The sequence below is a fragment of the Passer domesticus genome, chromosome 12 (assembly GCF_036417665.1).
Source record: "Passer domesticus isolate bPasDom1 chromosome 12, bPasDom1.hap1, whole genome shotgun sequence".
In the NCBI taxonomy this organism is placed as follows: Eukaryota; Metazoa; Chordata; class Aves; order Passeriformes; family Passeridae; genus Passer; species Passer domesticus.
Window position 1 is genome coordinate 5,897,358 of NC_087485.1, and position 17,354 is coordinate 5,914,711.

The following is a 17,354-nucleotide window of genomic DNA, read 5'->3' on the forward strand; positions in this document are numbered from 1 at the left end:
TTCATAAAGGATAAAAAAATATTTTGTTAGACTGTAGTTATGTTAACACACTACTTCTATTTTTACTGCAAAACAAACACTTCCAAATTAAACATTTAACTGAAATCTGGAGTAGCAGAAAATAACAGATCTGCCCATAATCTAAGTCAACATCAAACCAGCATCTTGATGGAACCTGGATCAGGTCTGAGCAGTCAAATTTGCTGTGACATTTGGGCACTCCACGTCTCAGCAGTAATTACTCCTAAGGTTTACCAGCTGTGGGATATATGACCAGTTCCTTTGTTTATTTGCTTAAATAAAGCCAGTCTATTTATAAATACCAGTACTTCAATACATTATTAAGGAAATAAATAACATTTCTGTGCATGCTGCTGTTAATCAGATTTTTTTTAAAAAAAGTTCCAAGTTCAGAGAAATAAGGTTGACAAACTTCTCTAAAGCTGCTCTTTGCATCAGCAGCAGCTTTTGACAACACAACAGTTTTTCCCACCAAAGCAAAAATGGATAAAAAAAGCCAGACATTGTCTAGTTTCTTTTCAAGTACACTTCTGTTCCTCTGTTAGCCAACACTATCATAGGTTTCTGTACTGCTGAGCTGAGCCCTAATTAAACATAATAAAAAAAATTAGTTGCATGTTTTGAGTCTCCTTTTGGCAAGTACAACGGTGCAATGTTAATAAAAGAAGTAAATTCAATAAAGAGGAATACTTTATCCAAGGCAGAATAATTAAAAGACATACTGTGCTGTCAGCTAAAGTGCTAGATCCTCCCAGCTTTAATCTCAAAGTCATTTCATGAGAAATGCTCAGTGTTATGTAAAGATACAGAGAAAGGGCTACAACATAAACCGGACCAATTTTTTTCTTAAAACAAACTTGATATTTATTTGTATCAGTTACACAAACAGTGAAAGATTTTGAAATACACACTAGACATTTTACAGATAAATAATAAAACAAGGTTCTGTCCTAAAAAGCTCACAGTTCAGCTTACAAAAAAGATATATCTGTGGGAATCAAACATACAGAGCCACATTTTGTATCAGGGGGAAAGGAACGGACTGAAAATTAAAACAACACTACCTGATTTCCAGCAGTCTCCACCCACCTCTGTCTTTGGGCCATACAAAACAATTTTGTTTGGTTTAGCAGCAAAGGAAGAGTTTAATAAAAGAGTCATTTGACAATCCTGCAGAAAGACCTGAGTACAGGAAAGATGCAGTTCATTGGTCTCTAGTTCAAACCTGGCAAACCTTTGGGTGAGCTTTAAACTACGAAGGGAAGAGGGAGGTGGGAAGCTGTTATGTAACTCAAATGATCCATCATGTGGTTCCAACACACAAAGTAAGGCAGGAGATGGAGTTCTGAAACAAAAGATGGAGAATAAGAACAGTATTAACAAAAAGTGCCTGTACATAAAAGCAGGGAGAATGGATAACAAGCAAGAATTAGAAGTCAATTACAATGCAAGGCCGTGGGCAAAACAAAACAAAACAAACACAATTGAAGACCTCTTTGCCACACCTTCAAGAAGTGCATGAAAACATGCTATGGATCTTCCCACACCCAAATTAATTTGTGTCTTTTCAGGAGACATTTAAAGTCTATCTGCTAACAGCTGGAACACCAGCAGCCCACCCAGGAGCTCAGTGACAATCCTCCTCTGCAGCAAAGGACCAATAACTCACACAAGTTTTTTCCTCCATTCCACTATGAAGGCTCTCTCTGCCTCGCATTCCAGGTACACAACTTTTTGTTTTGCCAGAGCTGAGTGTTTAAAGTGCCAGATGCAAAGAGCAGAACCAAGAAATCTCAGGCTCTATTCCCTGAACCACAGACTCCATTCAGAAACACACAGTGAGACACCTTCTCACAGATCACCATCTTCATTCACTCACAATGCCAAAAGTGTGCTGCCAAATAGGTCATGCACATTTTTTATGCACTCCTCTTTGCTTAGCAAGGCACAAATAATCCAATTTTACCTTCAGAATTAAAAATCTTTAAGCAAGAGTAAGTTTATACACCTCAGCATCTGCTCACAGCTGGACACAGACCCAAACAAATAGCTTTTTTAAGAAAGCCTTTTCTTTTTTAGTTGCTGTATTTTCCACTCTTAATATATCTTAATTACTCTCTGCTGAAGAATCAGAATAGCATGCAGAGAAATATTTTTTTTTTTCTTGTGCCAGAACAACCCAACTCCCACTTCAAACTGAAATATGGACATAATCTGTAAATGTAGGTAATTTACTGCATCCATCCACTGCTCCATAGTAAAATAAAGCTAATAACACATTTCTCAAAATCTAAAGTAGCACAATCAATGTCTACAATGTACAGAAGCAAGACATGCTGCTCATGCTTGCCAGGGGCAGGAGAGGAACATGACCAGAATCTCTGAAGTTCCTGCATCTCTGAATACACAACGTGATAGTGTCCCTTTCAATTTGGTTGTGATAATTAGCAACCCTCCTCATAAACTTTTAAACTGTAATTTTTTTTGCACAAAGGCAGCATTTTGACTCATCACCACAAGAGGAAAATGCCTCAGAAGTTTTATGATTTTGATTTTCATATTAAAAATAAAGGAAACCAAATTAGAGGATATATTGTGTTAAAGCTGCTTGGATAAAGAATAAATAATGAGGAGGCACCAAATGTAGCTTCTGCAAAGGTAACAGAACCTCAGAAAAATATTAAAAAATTCTAAGCAACATTCGTTGTTTGGAACCTTGAGTGATGGTGCATGAACAAGATTTCAATAAATACATCCAGAACTGAACTGTGACAACTCCCTTCTCACACATATTATTTCTATCAAGAAAGTATAACAATAATAAGAAAACCTAACTTCAGCAGTATCTGTAACACAAAGAAGATATTAACTATGAATAGGAACTTAGGAACAGTGACTAAGGTAATGATCATTAATTGAAAGAGAGGAAACAAAATGTATTATGGAAACAAATGTACTATGAAACTATTCAGATTTGAAGACAGACTGCAGGGAGTTTTCTGAAGCAACAGAATGAAGTACTGAAATCCACGATGTAGAAGTACAGCAAGAAATCAAAACCAGCTGGATGTTACAGGAACAAAAATACTGAGGTTATGTAGCTGAACATAAAGCTACAGAGATCTCACATATTAAAATGACAAGCCAACAAAATAAATGGAAGAAGGAGAAGAAAAAAATATCCCCTTCACAGAAGAAAAATAAAAACAAGAGAAAGGCATAGGAGTTTAATGTGTGACCTAAAAACTGCAAATATCATTAACTAATTTAAAAAAGGAAGACAAAGGTACTTTTGTTTTTGACAGCCTTCCCTTGAGAGCTCCTGAAAGAATGTGACACTTGACAAATTTATTTTCATAAATCACACACTGTCTTTTTACAAACAGTGTATTGTAGACTTTATGATGAGTGTAAGATCAGTTTCTTTCTCACTGTACTATTCTTATTCTCTAATTCAGACAAAATTCTGGCGTCACAAATTCTGAAGATCAAACTCCTTTCAATCAGGTCAGGATTTTGATCTTTGTCTTCCCAAGTTTTTACCTGTCTCCTTTCACTTCCTTCTTGGTAGGGATTTACTGTTTCAGACCTGAGGTTCAAGACCTTCAAACACCTTGACACAACCAAGCATGAGAAGCATAAAAGGGACACAGGATACTGCAATCCTTCTTTCTTGTGCATCTCCTTAGCACAGATGTAGTCACTAAAAACTTTCTGCCAGTAAGACAAGAACATCACACTAATGTACATCTACAGACTATAACTAGAATGGTCAGCATCTAGAAATGTTTCAGAAGGTCCTGTCATTAGAAAATAAAACGCATTTAGCAACCTCTTCCCTCTCCAGCATTTGGCATGCATTCCAAAATAATACAGGTATATATTCAAACATACATACATGTTTGAATACATACATGTTTGAATACATACAATTCTTGAAGCACAATGAGTTTTCAAAGCATGAAGACACAAAATTATGCAAAGAGTAATCTCAATGTTGCAACAAGACAAACTGAATCACGCAAAAGGTCTTTTCACCTCTGGACTATGAAGTATGCATAAAATAATACAAAAACCTTTGTGAAATTAAATATTTCAAAAGACAGAAAAGCACTCAATTTGAAAAGTCTTTCTAGCTTTTGGAGATGAGACAAGAAGTAAGTATCACCTAGGAAGGCTCCCTGTTCTACAAAGATATTTTTCCTCTGTAAAAGGAGTACCTGAAAGTACAACACAGGCCCACAGCTCAATCCCATCCTTTGTGAAAATATTCCCTTACAAGCAGTAATCATTATTGAACCTTTTAGCCCAGATGTAATTTCTTACATGTTACAACAAGTTTCACATGCACTGTGAATTTCAGCCAAGGTTGATGAAGTTCAATAACTTGGCTAACCAACCATGTGTACTACTCATTACACAAGTAATAAATAGATTCATCAAAATGGACATGAAAAAGCAGTATGAACATCTGACACCATTTTCAGCTTACTCAATAAGAAATATAAATTACAGGAAGTCCAAGGGGACCTCTTAATATTTACAGTATGTAACAAGTAAGAAGTTGGAGCCTTATGTAAAGCAGAGCAATATTAATATTCCACAATATTAAACCACAGTTAAAACAGAGTGATGGCACTCATGGAAAACTCACTCACTATTACCTGCCATAAAATTCAAGAATACAGTTCTGTAAGTTAAAGAGAAACCTCTTCTATTAACCAAATTTTGAAAATAAAAGCTATTAGTGGATTTTTGTTGTTGTTGTTCAAACTACATCAGCACTAATCCCTGACTGACAGTTACAAACATCCCACAACAGGAGTTAAAAGTTCCACCCCAGAGGCACATTGCCCTCCATAAATTGTGCTTTTCTACATCAGTGACCCCAATACTCTACTCCAGCCAAACACACAATTCCTGCAAGACCCAGGCTCTCCTGGAAAAGCACTGTATTCCCATGCCCTCAAAAAACTGGTACAACCAAATTCATGCCTGCTACAAAGGTTTGGACTTCCACAAAGGAAATGCCTGGGAAAAAAACAGCTAAGTGTAAGTTTAAGTAAGAAGCAAACAACAAAACTTCTACACAGGCACCAACATTTTCATAGTAGTGCCACTCATGGGATGTAAGATAATTCATGATACATGCGGCCTAAAATTCACCAAAAAAATCAAAATATACATCAAGGAACAGCTCTTCCATGCTTTTAAAAGCCAAATAAATACAAAAGCATACCGTGAAAACATTCTCATGGACAGCTAGGACCTAGCCAAGAAAAATAATCCCAAGTTAGATATCGCTGATCTTTCTGTCTGCCTCACAATAAACTTTGAGCCCAAACCTCCACAAATAAGCACCACTCCAGTTCCCCACAGGTGCAACTCTCCCAGCATGGAAACCTCCAGCCATGCAAAGGGGGTAAAAGCTCCTTCACCACAAGTTCTGCTCTGCACTGAGAGCATGAGATGCATCCCCTCAGCAAAACCCAGCACTCCCTTCCCTGTGCACCACTGAGCTACATCACAACCATGCACAGAAGCTCTTTAAAACAGGCAAAAGTTTCATTAATCCACAGGATTTCACACATTTATGAACATGAATTTTAGTTCAGACAAACTCTTTTCACTACAGTAGGGAAAAGATCATTCAAGAGGCATTGTCACAAGTCTGCTGCCCCAGCTCACATCCCTTGTTCTGCTCTGGTAAGAAACAGGATGCAAATAATAATTACTAGAAAGCAAAGACCTTGCTCTTTTTTTATCATAAGCCATATAAAAAAAAGAAGTTTACACTAAGAAATCTTAAAATCATCATATGAATAGAACTGAAAAAAATAAAACCAAACAGATGTATTTTCTCGCAGAGGTTTTCCTCTTCCCAGCAAAAAGAAAGCTGACTTTTTCAAGGCTGACAAAGTTCAGGTGTTTCAGTGAAAGAGAAATTCCAAAACCATACAAGAAATCATGAAGTGAATCTGAAACAAAGGCTATCCTGAGCAGTTCCTCTGTAGAAACCCTGCCAGTTGAAAAAACCTTTATTTCATGTGGAAACAGGACAGAGAAATTAGAAAATAAACAGTGCTTTCAAAGAAAAATGTGCACATTTTTCAAGGAAAACTTGCAATCTAGCTCAAAAATAGAGCTGAATAATTCCTTCCTGACAGACAAACATCTGTGGGCTTATACCAAACTCCAGGCAGTGCAGCAAAAGACAATGGACATATTTAAGACAGACTAACATTAATAAAATCAAGCACTCAATGATATGTGAAGGGTCTGTTTAATTCCTCCCATATGATCAGAGTTTGACTTAAACAAGACCATTCACTGGTCTAATTAGGATTCAGTAAATGTCACCTTCTTTTTGAAGGCTGATGAAGCCTCAGTAAAAATACTGTCACCCACAAGTAACCTCAGTACATTCTGAGCTACAATAGCTCCCCATATTCACAAAATTCTCTTCTCTGCAGGTACAGAGCGGTCAATTTTTGATTCCTTCAGAAATAAAAATATTCTTTTTAATCATATTTTTCTGATCTCTCCATTGCCCACAGATTTAGGGCATAGTGGTGAAAAGTAGCCAGCATCTATTTCTATTAGAGAAAGGCACAAGATAAATTGCAGAGCCACATAATTTGTACTTCTCACAAAAGCACCACCACGTGTGAACCAAACCTAATAATCCACCTTCGTGAAGCAAACCTAATAATCTGCCTTTTACCATGATAATTTATACTAAGGAAATTATCAAGACACTCAGTGTCAAATGTTACCTTCCACAGTTTCACAATGCTCAGGTATGTTTGTGTCTATATACAAACCCTCACTGCAATTAGCCACAACATTTAATTAAATATACAAACATTTCAAAAGCTGCACAGGCCCATTCTGAGTTGAGCTCAAAGCAGAGTTAAGCTTTAAGACTTTTCCCCTGATTTCATACACCTGATCCTCAAGTACAGACTGGCTTTAAGGGGATGCAAATCAGATGTGAGTGTGACATAAATCAATTTTTGAAGAAAGAATAAAAGAGTATAGAGTATATAAATCTATTCTAATAATTAAGAGGAAAAAAGTAGGTTGCTTTGCATTTCCTTGGTTTGTAAGAATGTTTTAATAAAATGTGTCATCTCCTGCTAATATGTACTAACAATTTTTAGTTGTAATCAGACTTTGAGGGTTTCAAAACTTCAGTGATAATGCTGCAATGTAACTTGCACAAGTTTTATAATAACCCTTTCTTTACTATTTCAAGCTAGCTTTTTATCTAAAAACCTAATCATAGAATCACAGAAAGGTCTGGGTTGGAAGGGACCCTAAAAATCACCCAGTTCCAATCCCCTGCCAGGGAGAGGGACACCTTCCACTAGACCAGGTTGCTCAGAAGAGTCCGTAGGGAAAAAGTTACAAAAGACAAGAGTGAAACAGAAAAATTGTTATCATTTATAAAAATTACATGGCCAGACACTGAAAACAATTTTTTATATCAAAGCAGATGTTTAATTGAGATAGATTATAAGCACATTTCCCATTCTTTTGCACCAATATGACCCAAGTTGCTAACACTGAAGTTCTGTATAAGAAATAAAAACCATCGTAACTTCTCACACCAAAATCTTACTGGAGCAGGGACTCGCTCATCTTTTAAGCACTGATTTAGCACTTAATCAACAGCTTCTCTCCTGGCTCAGGCTTCTCCACTGCACAGAAGTAAAAGTGCTAGGAAAAAAAAAAAGAGTTCCAACAAAACACTAAACAAAAATTACTTTGAGGAAACAATCTAAAACATTATCAAGGAAAGCAATACAGCAAGCCACATTGTGGCTGGAGCTTCTGGATCTTCTTCAGCCTCTGAAAAAAACCTGATCTGGTTGTTTTGGGCATCCCTTACAAAGGCAATGAACAGGCTTCTTTTGACCTTCATCTAGCAGAAGAATCAGAATCCAGTTTGAGCAACTGCTTGGTTGTGATTATCAATGCAGTTTTGTGATAAAATCTTGGAAAAGCATTAAGTAACACCCTGCTTTGTGGAATCTGCCTGGCTGGACAGAACAGACCCATTTTGCCCTTCCATTATATTCTGCAACACCACTTGCACTTCACCACCCAGACACACTCCAGTCACTGGGTCAGATCAAGTGCACCTGACACAGAATCCAGATCACATCACGGTCCCATGGTCACACATGATCCTTAAAAACAGACAGCAATTTTTATATAAGTCAGAAAATCATATTAGCTACACAACTGGCTCTCTGATACTAAAACCAATGTAAAGAACTTTTTTAATGTATCATTTAAGATTGCTTACACATACAGTTGAAAATACCACATCTCTGTGTAAAATTAAACCTAGAGGAACTGCTGACACGCTTTTATAAATTTACAATTCTTGCCCTAATAATTAAGAACACAAACAACAGAATTACAGGAGCATTTCCTAAGAACAGCAAGAAGCTTTTGTTCAGTATTTTCAAAGAGCAACACAGACCTCTACTGGCAACACTGAGGACAGGAATCAGCTCCTACCAGCAGCGAGCTGGGGAAGGTCCTTCTCTGTTAATTCATGTTGAGACCTCTAAACAGAAAAACAACACTCAAAATTGCACACACCTTCAACTCCTCACAGTGGAATAAGTCTTACTGACTCTGACAGAACCCACTGCCAATTTACACTATTCATGCTCAAATGTACAGAGAATAATGTGTTTTTAAAACCAGGACTGACAGCACAAGACTGAACTGTTCAGTAAGTCTGTCCTACTTCTTTTTAATACACCAGCTTTACTGGGATCAAAAGTGACCTCAACTTTCTCATGTGATACTCAGACTAAAATTCTGATTGAACTTAAAAAGTAGATGAGAAAAGAAACCCTAAAGAATACTTGGACTGCACTGTCAGAAGAAAAAGCTTCCAAAATAAAAAATAAAATATTGCACTAATAACTCTTGAGCTGCTAGGACCTCTTTGTATTGTAAGAACAGAATCATTTGTTAACCTTTTCCAAGTTGCTAATCAAAAATTAAGTGTTAATAAATGTAATTTTTAGTACATTTCCCACCCTCACACTTTCAACAGCAATTTTAAGGATTAAGTCAAGAAAGTAGGTGTATAATGTAGGGAATTTTTACAGACCACTTGCTTAATCAGGAATGAAAAGGACCAGTACAGGGCAGACTGTGCCCCTCTTTACAGATATGTTAAGTTAATGGCAATGAGGCAACATGTGACACCATTAAAACCCTAAAACTGCTGAAGGCATCTAAAGTATTCCCTCAGAAACTAAACAGGCATCTCTATTTTTCAGAAGTTGAGGAGATTTTTCAACTCTAAGGGAAAACATTCCACCTGACAGGCTAGATGGAAGTCCCTGTATTAGATTCATAAATAAAGTGAATTAAGATATCATTCCATCTTTGCTGATCTGTCTTCAACATTGCTATCTTAAAGCAGAGTATATGGATGCATAAAAACATCACTTATGTGTTCATCCATCCTTCAAGGGATTCTTAGCATTTCCCAAACTTTATCTTGAGCATCCAGCATTGCAGTAATTGAAAATGCATTTTTCTGACTGCAGTCTACCAAGTTACAGCTTGATCTTTGTTCTTCCCACCCCAAAATGAAACATTTCTCAACAAATGGACAGACACCACAGTTATTTATTTTCAAATATACCACTGAAACTCATTTGGACAACTATCAAAGGGTTCAGGTTTGGTTTCTTTTTTTTCCTTACATTATTGAGTACAAATGCTCAGCAAGTAATAGACTATATTTATATCTCTTTCTACTTCATGGACAATGATATTACCCTCAAATTATTTATGCTTACATCTACAAGAAAACATTTTACTGTTCTGAAATCACAGGAATTGTTTACTCCTCAAAATACTCAGGGAGGAAACTATTACCTCCAAATACACAGAAAATTTAAAAGGAATATCTACACCACCACGTGGAGCACAGCATTGAAATCCTAAACTAACTGTAAAATCAGCTCCAAAACTGGGAAGAGTCCCTTTGAACCAGCTAAATAATCCATGCTCCATGGCAAGTGGTGGGAAACATCAGACACTGTACAGGACTAAAGCAGCATTAAATGCAATGTGATGTGCAAGAGTTTTGAGTTATACAAGCCCTAACACCATCAGGATCACAAATTTGCTACCTTATGGACTCTGTGTCAAAGCAAAAAATATTTCAAGCAAGGACATGATTGATTACTTGTGACCAATCCAGATTATAAACTAAGGGAGAAACATTGAAAAAAAAATCTTGACAAAACCATCATATCTTGGATTAATCTTTCTGCCATATTTGAAACATCTCCCACTGATTCAGCAAGGCTGAATGGCAGCCCTGCCCCTGCTGAAGGCAAACCCCTTTGAGTCCAGGTAACTCTTTAAATGTTCAGAGATTGCACAGTTGCACAAAGATCAAATTGTACTGCTGGATGTAATGTAGAGTAATGCTGTTCCAAGAATTTGGAACATAAACCTCACTAGAAACCCCAAATTCATTGAGACAGGTAAGTACAACACTTGCTGCCCCAGGTGCAGTGCCAATCTGTAGCAGCACATCATGCAGTGACAGCAGAATGTCACTGCAAGGCACAGTGAAACTTTAAATTCTTCATGTGACTCCTATGCAGTAACACCCCCTTAAATAATAAAGAAATAAAACTCAAGAAAATTCAGAGTGGTAAGTTCTGCTATTAACCCATTTTCCAGAACATCTTCAAGGTTTTTCAGTGTCCTCAAAAATGCCTTTAAGTCAAAATTCTAAACTAAACTAAAAACCACCAAATAATTTGCATAAGGAGTCCTTCAGTATTGATGTAATTCCATCACAAAGAAAAATGCAAACAAAAGGCAACAAAATATCAACAGTTACCTGAATCTCTCACTCACCCACCATAGCAGCAGTAATATTTAACAGGTATCTAAAAAAGCTGGGTCTGAAAGGATTGATGAACCTGAGACAATATAACTAGCAGGAATTACTAAAGGTCATAAATTGTATTTCTCTGAACTAAAGGACCACTGAGTAAAACATCCTGACACAAGTTCATCATCAAATTCACTTGAAACTACCTTCAGAGATAAAAATTCCAGTCTCCTGGGAAAATCTTTACCTGAATTTACTTGCTAGCATTAGGAAGTATTTCTGAATATTTTACCAGAACTGCCCTGCAGCCATTCAAACCTCACTCCTTGTCCTAGCCACCAAGATCATAAAAATAAAATTCCCTTCTCTTTCACAGCCATCCTTTATACATTTGCATCATGCAAAATGCCTCCATCTATATTTTCCTAGACAAAAATCAATTGTTTCAGCACTTGATGTCTTTCCTGTAGCTCTCCAAATGCTGTAAGCTCCAAATTCTCCACATATTTTTTAAAAAAACACCTTTCTAACTAGTGGTTTTATATGAAAAAAAGTGTAAATCAAGTTTGAAAACCAAAACCAGAGATACTTTGCCATATTTTACCTCACGTGCAATGTTAACCTACCTATTCCTGAATTGGCTCCTGTGATTATTGCCACTTTCCCACTCAAGTCACGACCCTGCAGAATTTCCATTGCAGTACTGTTCCCATCATATTTTTGTCTAGTAGTAGGTTTTACTGGATTATCTTCTACTGTAAAGGCCAGTCTTGGGTCAAGGTAGGTAGTCCTTTTGTTTATATGGCTGCAAAAGAACACAAAAACTCAACTGTTTGAACCCTTTTGTTCTCTGCATTTAGATTTTACAGGTATTTCAACCACTGCTGTGTACAATTCCAGTGAATTATTTAGATTAAAAAAAATTATTTTTGTTTGGTTGAAATTATCCCAATTATTTTTTTTATCAAACATTTTTCCAGTTGTGACAGGATCCCTTAATAATTGTATTCACATACTTCACAAGACATTCTGAACTTCATGTGAATCCCTGACACAAAAGGCACAACTTTGTCAGGGGAAAAAAGAAAAAAATCTTGTTACATTGGATAAGATCAAGTTCTCTTAGCAAGTCTATAAAAGGACCCCACACTTGCAGACACTGCAATATCTGTATTTGGATTCTGAAGCTGCATTTATTAATCTTTTTGTCTTTCCAGCTGATATTGTCACAGTATCATAACTCAGGAGGCCACTCAGCATGTGACCCAGCTGTCCTCCTTCTACATACTCCACAGTTTGAGATACTTACTCCACAAAATAGACTTGTCCATTTTCATCAGTCTCCTGCTCCCATCCATATGGCAGATCTAGGAAGCACATAAAACACTACATTTATTTTCAGGCATTAGAATACTCTTCAATTTGAAGTTTAAGTGATTTCTCAGAGTGATGAGACAATTCTGCATTGTTTTCTGTAGGTGGTGCAGCTACCTGCTGCCCTTGAATACAGAACTTGACAGAAGGATTGCTTCCCTAACCACACACAACTGCTCTCTCATAGAAGTACAATGCACAGAAGATCTGGTACAAGTGCAATGACTGGCAGATTAAGTATAAAGACAGTTTAAAAAAAAAATCTTTATAAAGATTATTTCACGTTATAGTACAAAAAAAAAAACAGCAAAATGCAGCCATGCTTCCAAGCACATACAGATCTATACTACTCCCAGTTCAGCATCTATCCCTGCTAAAATAAATAGCAAAAGCATACAGGAAAACTTATATATAACACATACCAAAAGCTGAAAGATCAGAGCCCTCAAGTGGGCATGAGATACAATAAATCAAACCTAAATGATTCAATGAAGTTGGAAGGACAGAAGAAAAATTACAATCTTTACATAACAGATTTTTATATAAAAGTTTCTACTAAGGTTGTTAACAGATGGCATTCAGAGTATTTCTAACCTCAGCTGGAAAATACTCATTTCACTTCCACTGACTGAAGACTTGGTGAAAACATTGCACTTAGAGTCAGATTACCAGAGCCAAAAGAAACATGGCTTGCCAACAGTGTGGTGTCCCCAGGTACAGAAGCTTCTGGGAAGATCTGATTTAAGGCATTGATCCAAGGTCCTTGAGAGGATTTTCCTCTGGAAGTGCCCTGCAACACTGCCTGCCTTCTGCTCTGGCACAAATATTCAGTTGGGTTGGGGGAAACAGGTAAAATGAGAACTAATGAGGCTTCCTTCTGTGCCAGGGATACTCCTTGATGAAACACATACTTCGAAGAACATAATCCAACTATAAATATTGTCTGATGCACACCAGGAACACAGAACTCCAGCTTTTAACTACATGCTTAACAAGCCACACTAAAACAAACTCTGTAACCTGGAATCAGTACTTTGGCTTTGTGGAGCAATACAGGAAAGCCATAAAACTGCAAAGTGATCACTCTACACAGACACAGTCACAGAGGTCAAGCCCCACTGAAATCAGACATTCTACAAGCTCAGAATCAGTGACAACAAATGAGATCAGTTGGAGTTTGTGGAGGAACCAGGTGTTTGTAAGATAATGTCAGTTCATTTCAAAAGTTTAACACAAACCTCCTGCAACACGTTTCCTCTTCCCAGACTTAGGATGTTCCCACTGTGTTTTTTCTTCAAGGTGGCTGCAGGAAAAGAAGAAGTTTAAGAGTTTTTAAAATTGCTTAATAAGCTTTCTGATGTAACCCAAAATATCCTCACAGTTCTGAAAGTAATTAACCAGAGAGCACAGGAGTGTATAAAAATTCAAAAAAGTATCTGATTCCAATCCAAGTTTTGTTGCTTACGAGAAAGAAAACAAACAAAAACTCATTTAAAAATAACACTGACGGACTCAGAAAACACCTCAAAAAGATAACACTCCTTGGCAGGAGTAAGGAAAAAAGAAGTAAGAAAGGAATTTCTCACCAGCTAGTAATAATATTAGAAAGTCTTCAAATTACAAAAACACCTTTCTAAAACTCCTGCCTAACATACTGATTTGTAGAGTATAACATAAGTTGGATTTCTATGAGCAATTGTAGTTTTGAACAGGTAAGTTTATCCACAGGCCTTAACTAGAAGGATATTTCTTTAATATACATGATAATGGTATCCAACCTTTCCTTCCAATTCAGAGACTTTATTAATTTAAATCACTAGCAGAATTAAAATACTCCATTGTAAAATTTTCTGCACTACAGACTAATATGCAAAGTCATGTGCAGATAAACAAGGTCTTAAAATAACCAAAGTGCTGAAATCGAGTTGGACATTAAAATCTCACCTTTCATTGAGTATTTTTAAATAACAACAAAGTTTTAAGAGTCAGGTAGGGATTAACTGAGTGCCCAAATTGATAGCTGCCCAAGTGTGAAATAAAGAGTGACAACAGCAATAAATAACACACAAATAACCACAAATAACCTACAGGCCCAACAGCCATTTACACACAACAAAAGCAACTTTCCTTTCTTAGAGCAACCCCACAGTGACAGCTCATGGTGTTACAGGGATCACAGCTGGGAGCTGAGACTAAACAAATGCACCTGTGTGACCTGAAAATAGGAGAGATTTAACCAAATCACAGCAGCCTGACAAACAAATGTTGTGTGCACACATAACTCATCAGAAACACCTTTAAAAGTCTTTACCCAAAATAATCTTATTCCAGCTAAAAGCTCATATTGGGGATGAGGTTTAAAGTAAATTCCCAGCATATGCAGAAGAATCACACATAGCGAGTGTATACTTAAAGGCAGCATCAGTGCAATATGTTTTTAGACACCCTGGGCAAGATTTTCAGACAGTAAAGATATGTTACGTGATGTTGTTAAACTGCACCAGTCCAGCTTCACAGGAGTTCAGAAGCTGACCTGTTGAACTGACTGTGTAACAGTTTTGCTCAATAATACCTTGTTATTTCACAGGTTTGTTACTTTCACCAAGTGATTCCTCCCTGAAGGAGCTTTTGAAATCAAAGGAAATATACAAGCAATTGACCTAAGGAAAACAAACGCCTAGAGAGAAACTGCAGTATTTACAAAGTGTGGATAAACTAAAGCACTCTGTGCAGCGTTTATAGGAGCAGAACTTGGGAGGACAAGGCACCGGTGAGACTGAACCATTCTTTCCCATCTTTTTGAGGAAGGGAGTAACTCTTGTGGCTTTAAGCAGACAGGAGGAGGTCCCAAGATCAGCACGGCTACAGAAACCACGCAAGAGGAGAGGATGTATAAACACAGAGGAGGTCGTTCACCCTTTGTGAGCGGGGAGGATGGGATCGTGCCCGGCAGCACGGGCAGAAGGCGCTCAGGTATTCAATTCTTTATCTCTGCACCCAAGAGCCGAGGGGCAGCACGCACAGCGCTTCACTTCCACCGCACCTGTTTCTCCTCTGCTCCCACAAAGGAGCAAACCCACCAATCTGCAATACTGTGCGAGCCTTAAGGGGAACACGCACAAAGCTCGCCCCCGGGGCCCCGAGGCGCCCTGGAACAGCTCCGGGCAGGTCCCGCCGCTCCCCGAGCGGCTCCGGCACCGCTGCCAGGCGGGGCAGGTCCCGCACCGGGCTGTCCGTGGCTGTCAGAGCCGCCGGAGCCCGTCCTCACACCCAGCCCACAGCCCCCGTGTCCCCGCTCCAGCCCCGCGGAGCTGAGGGGCGCCTCCCCCCCGTCCGTGAGGGGCGGCTCCTGCCCCGCACCGAGGGGGCGGCTCCGCGGACGCTGCCGCGGGGCGCTCAGAGCGCTCCCGGCGGGCTCGCCCCGCTCCCGCCCTTACTTGGCGTAGTAAACCCAGCCGTCCTTGGTGGTGCGCTCCTCCCAGCCCGGCGGCAGCTCCTCCTCGCTGTCCGTGTCCTCCAGCCCCGCGTACTTGAGCGCGGCCATGGGCTCGGCGCGGCGCCGCTCCGCCGGCGCGCCCCGCTTCCGCCCGGCTCCGCGGCACCATGGGAGCTGTAGTTCCCGAGCGGCGGGGACACTGCGGTCACCGACACCGCGAGGGGCCCCGGCTCAGCTCGGAATAGGGGTCGCAGGGGTTTAGGTGCTCTGCTCAGCCCTAGTGAGGCACATCTGGAGTGCTCCGTCCAGTTCTGGGATCCCCAGTGCAAGGGAGATGAGGAGCTCCCGAGAGAGTCCGGCGGAGGCCGCGGGTGATGAGGGGTCTGGAGCCCCTCATGTGAGGAGAGGCCGCGGGAGCCGGGCGTGTGTGGTCTGGGAGAGAAGATTGAGAGGGGGTCTCATTAATGCATGGAAATATCTCTAAAAGAGCCTTGCACCATCTGCTAAGAGGATGCTGCAAGGCTCTTTTCCGTCGTGCCCAGCAGTGGGACAAGGAGCAATGGCCATAAACTAAAACACAAGTTCCACCTCAACATGAGGAAGAGCTTCTTTACATGGAGGGTGGCAGAGCTCTGGAATAGCTGCCCAGGGAGGTCGTGGATTCTCGCTCTCTGGAGACATTCAAAACACGCCTGGACACTTTCCTGTGCCACCTGCTCCAGCTCACTGCCTTGGAAGGGGGATTGGACTGGATGATCTCCCAAGGTGCCTTCCCATCACAGCAGTTCCATGATTGTCAGGGCATCAGGTGCTTCCAGCCCTCTCTTTTCAGAGCAGTGAACACAGCAAGGCCCTGGGAAGCAATGGGAAATGAGCTGTTCTTGAAGCTTTCTGCCCTTAGCTCATTTCCAGGATGAGACTCTTAGTCTAGTGAGGGATCCTTGCTGAGGAAGCCTGGCTGGAGAGAAGAACCTGGCTGTGCCAACACCCACCTGGGACCTTGCAGGTGGCTTCACCTGCTGGGGGGCACAAACACAGTCACCTTTGGCAAGCCTGGCTCACTGGTGTCACAGCACAGTCAGCTGCAAAGGCTGCAGCACTCAGTGAGTTGGCAGAAAGCTGCAGTAACTCTGTCCTGGCAGCAGTGACAGATGGACAGGGAATGGCTGCCACCATCGCTCAGCTGCTTCTGATCCCCGGACCTGGGTGCTGTCATATTCCTGTCTGTTTACATCACCAAACCCAGCAGCCAGCGGTTGTAACAGCATTGCTGCCCTTTGGTGGGGTGTTTTAAACAAAAAACAAGGCAAAGCAGCGCTGGGCAGAGGCTGTGAGCACTTCAAACCGCACCAGGTGGCAGTGCAGCCTCACAGATGCACCGCAGGCTCTAAATCGAATTTTCATGCACTATTTGAGACACTGACCTATATCGTTCCCTCACTCCCCACTAATGGCATCCATATCTGGCCAGAAAAAACGGCCTGAATTTTTTTCTGCCCTGCTGCTCCCATTGTTTTGCAGGTTCCCCCGGGGGATTACACGTGCTAAATGATCTCCTCCTGCTAGAAATAAAAACTCATGCATCATCAACAGCCTGTTCTCATGCGAGTGTTACTGGCAGTATTAAAA

The 17,354-nt window shown here is 39.9% G+C and overlaps 1 protein-coding gene across 13 annotated transcripts in view; it reads right to left on the reverse strand.

The window, feature by feature from the left end:
• The window catches only part of WWOX (WW domain containing oxidoreductase), a 475,065-nt gene extending 459,181 nt beyond the window's left edge, over positions 1 to 15,884 (reverse strand). For 12 of the 13 annotated variants that reach the window (XM_064386760.1, XM_064386771.1, XM_064386764.1 and 9 more), the window contains exons 1-4: positions 15,727 to 15,884; positions 13,528 to 13,592; positions 12,225 to 12,282; positions 11,542 to 11,720 (exon numbers count right to left, since the gene is read on the reverse strand). In XM_064386760.1, coding sequence (XP_064242830.1) covers positions 11,542 to 11,720; positions 12,225 to 12,282; positions 13,528 to 13,592; positions 15,727 to 15,833 — 409 coding nt within the window. In that variant the 5' untranslated portion in view covers positions 15,834 to 15,884. Of the gene's footprint in view, positions 1 to 11,541; positions 11,721 to 12,224; positions 12,283 to 13,527; positions 13,593 to 14,233; positions 14,412 to 15,726 lie in introns of those variants that run through there. The other variant, XM_064386772.1, reaches the window with a different exon arrangement.
• Positions 15,885 to 17,354: the final 1,470 nt, after the last annotated feature.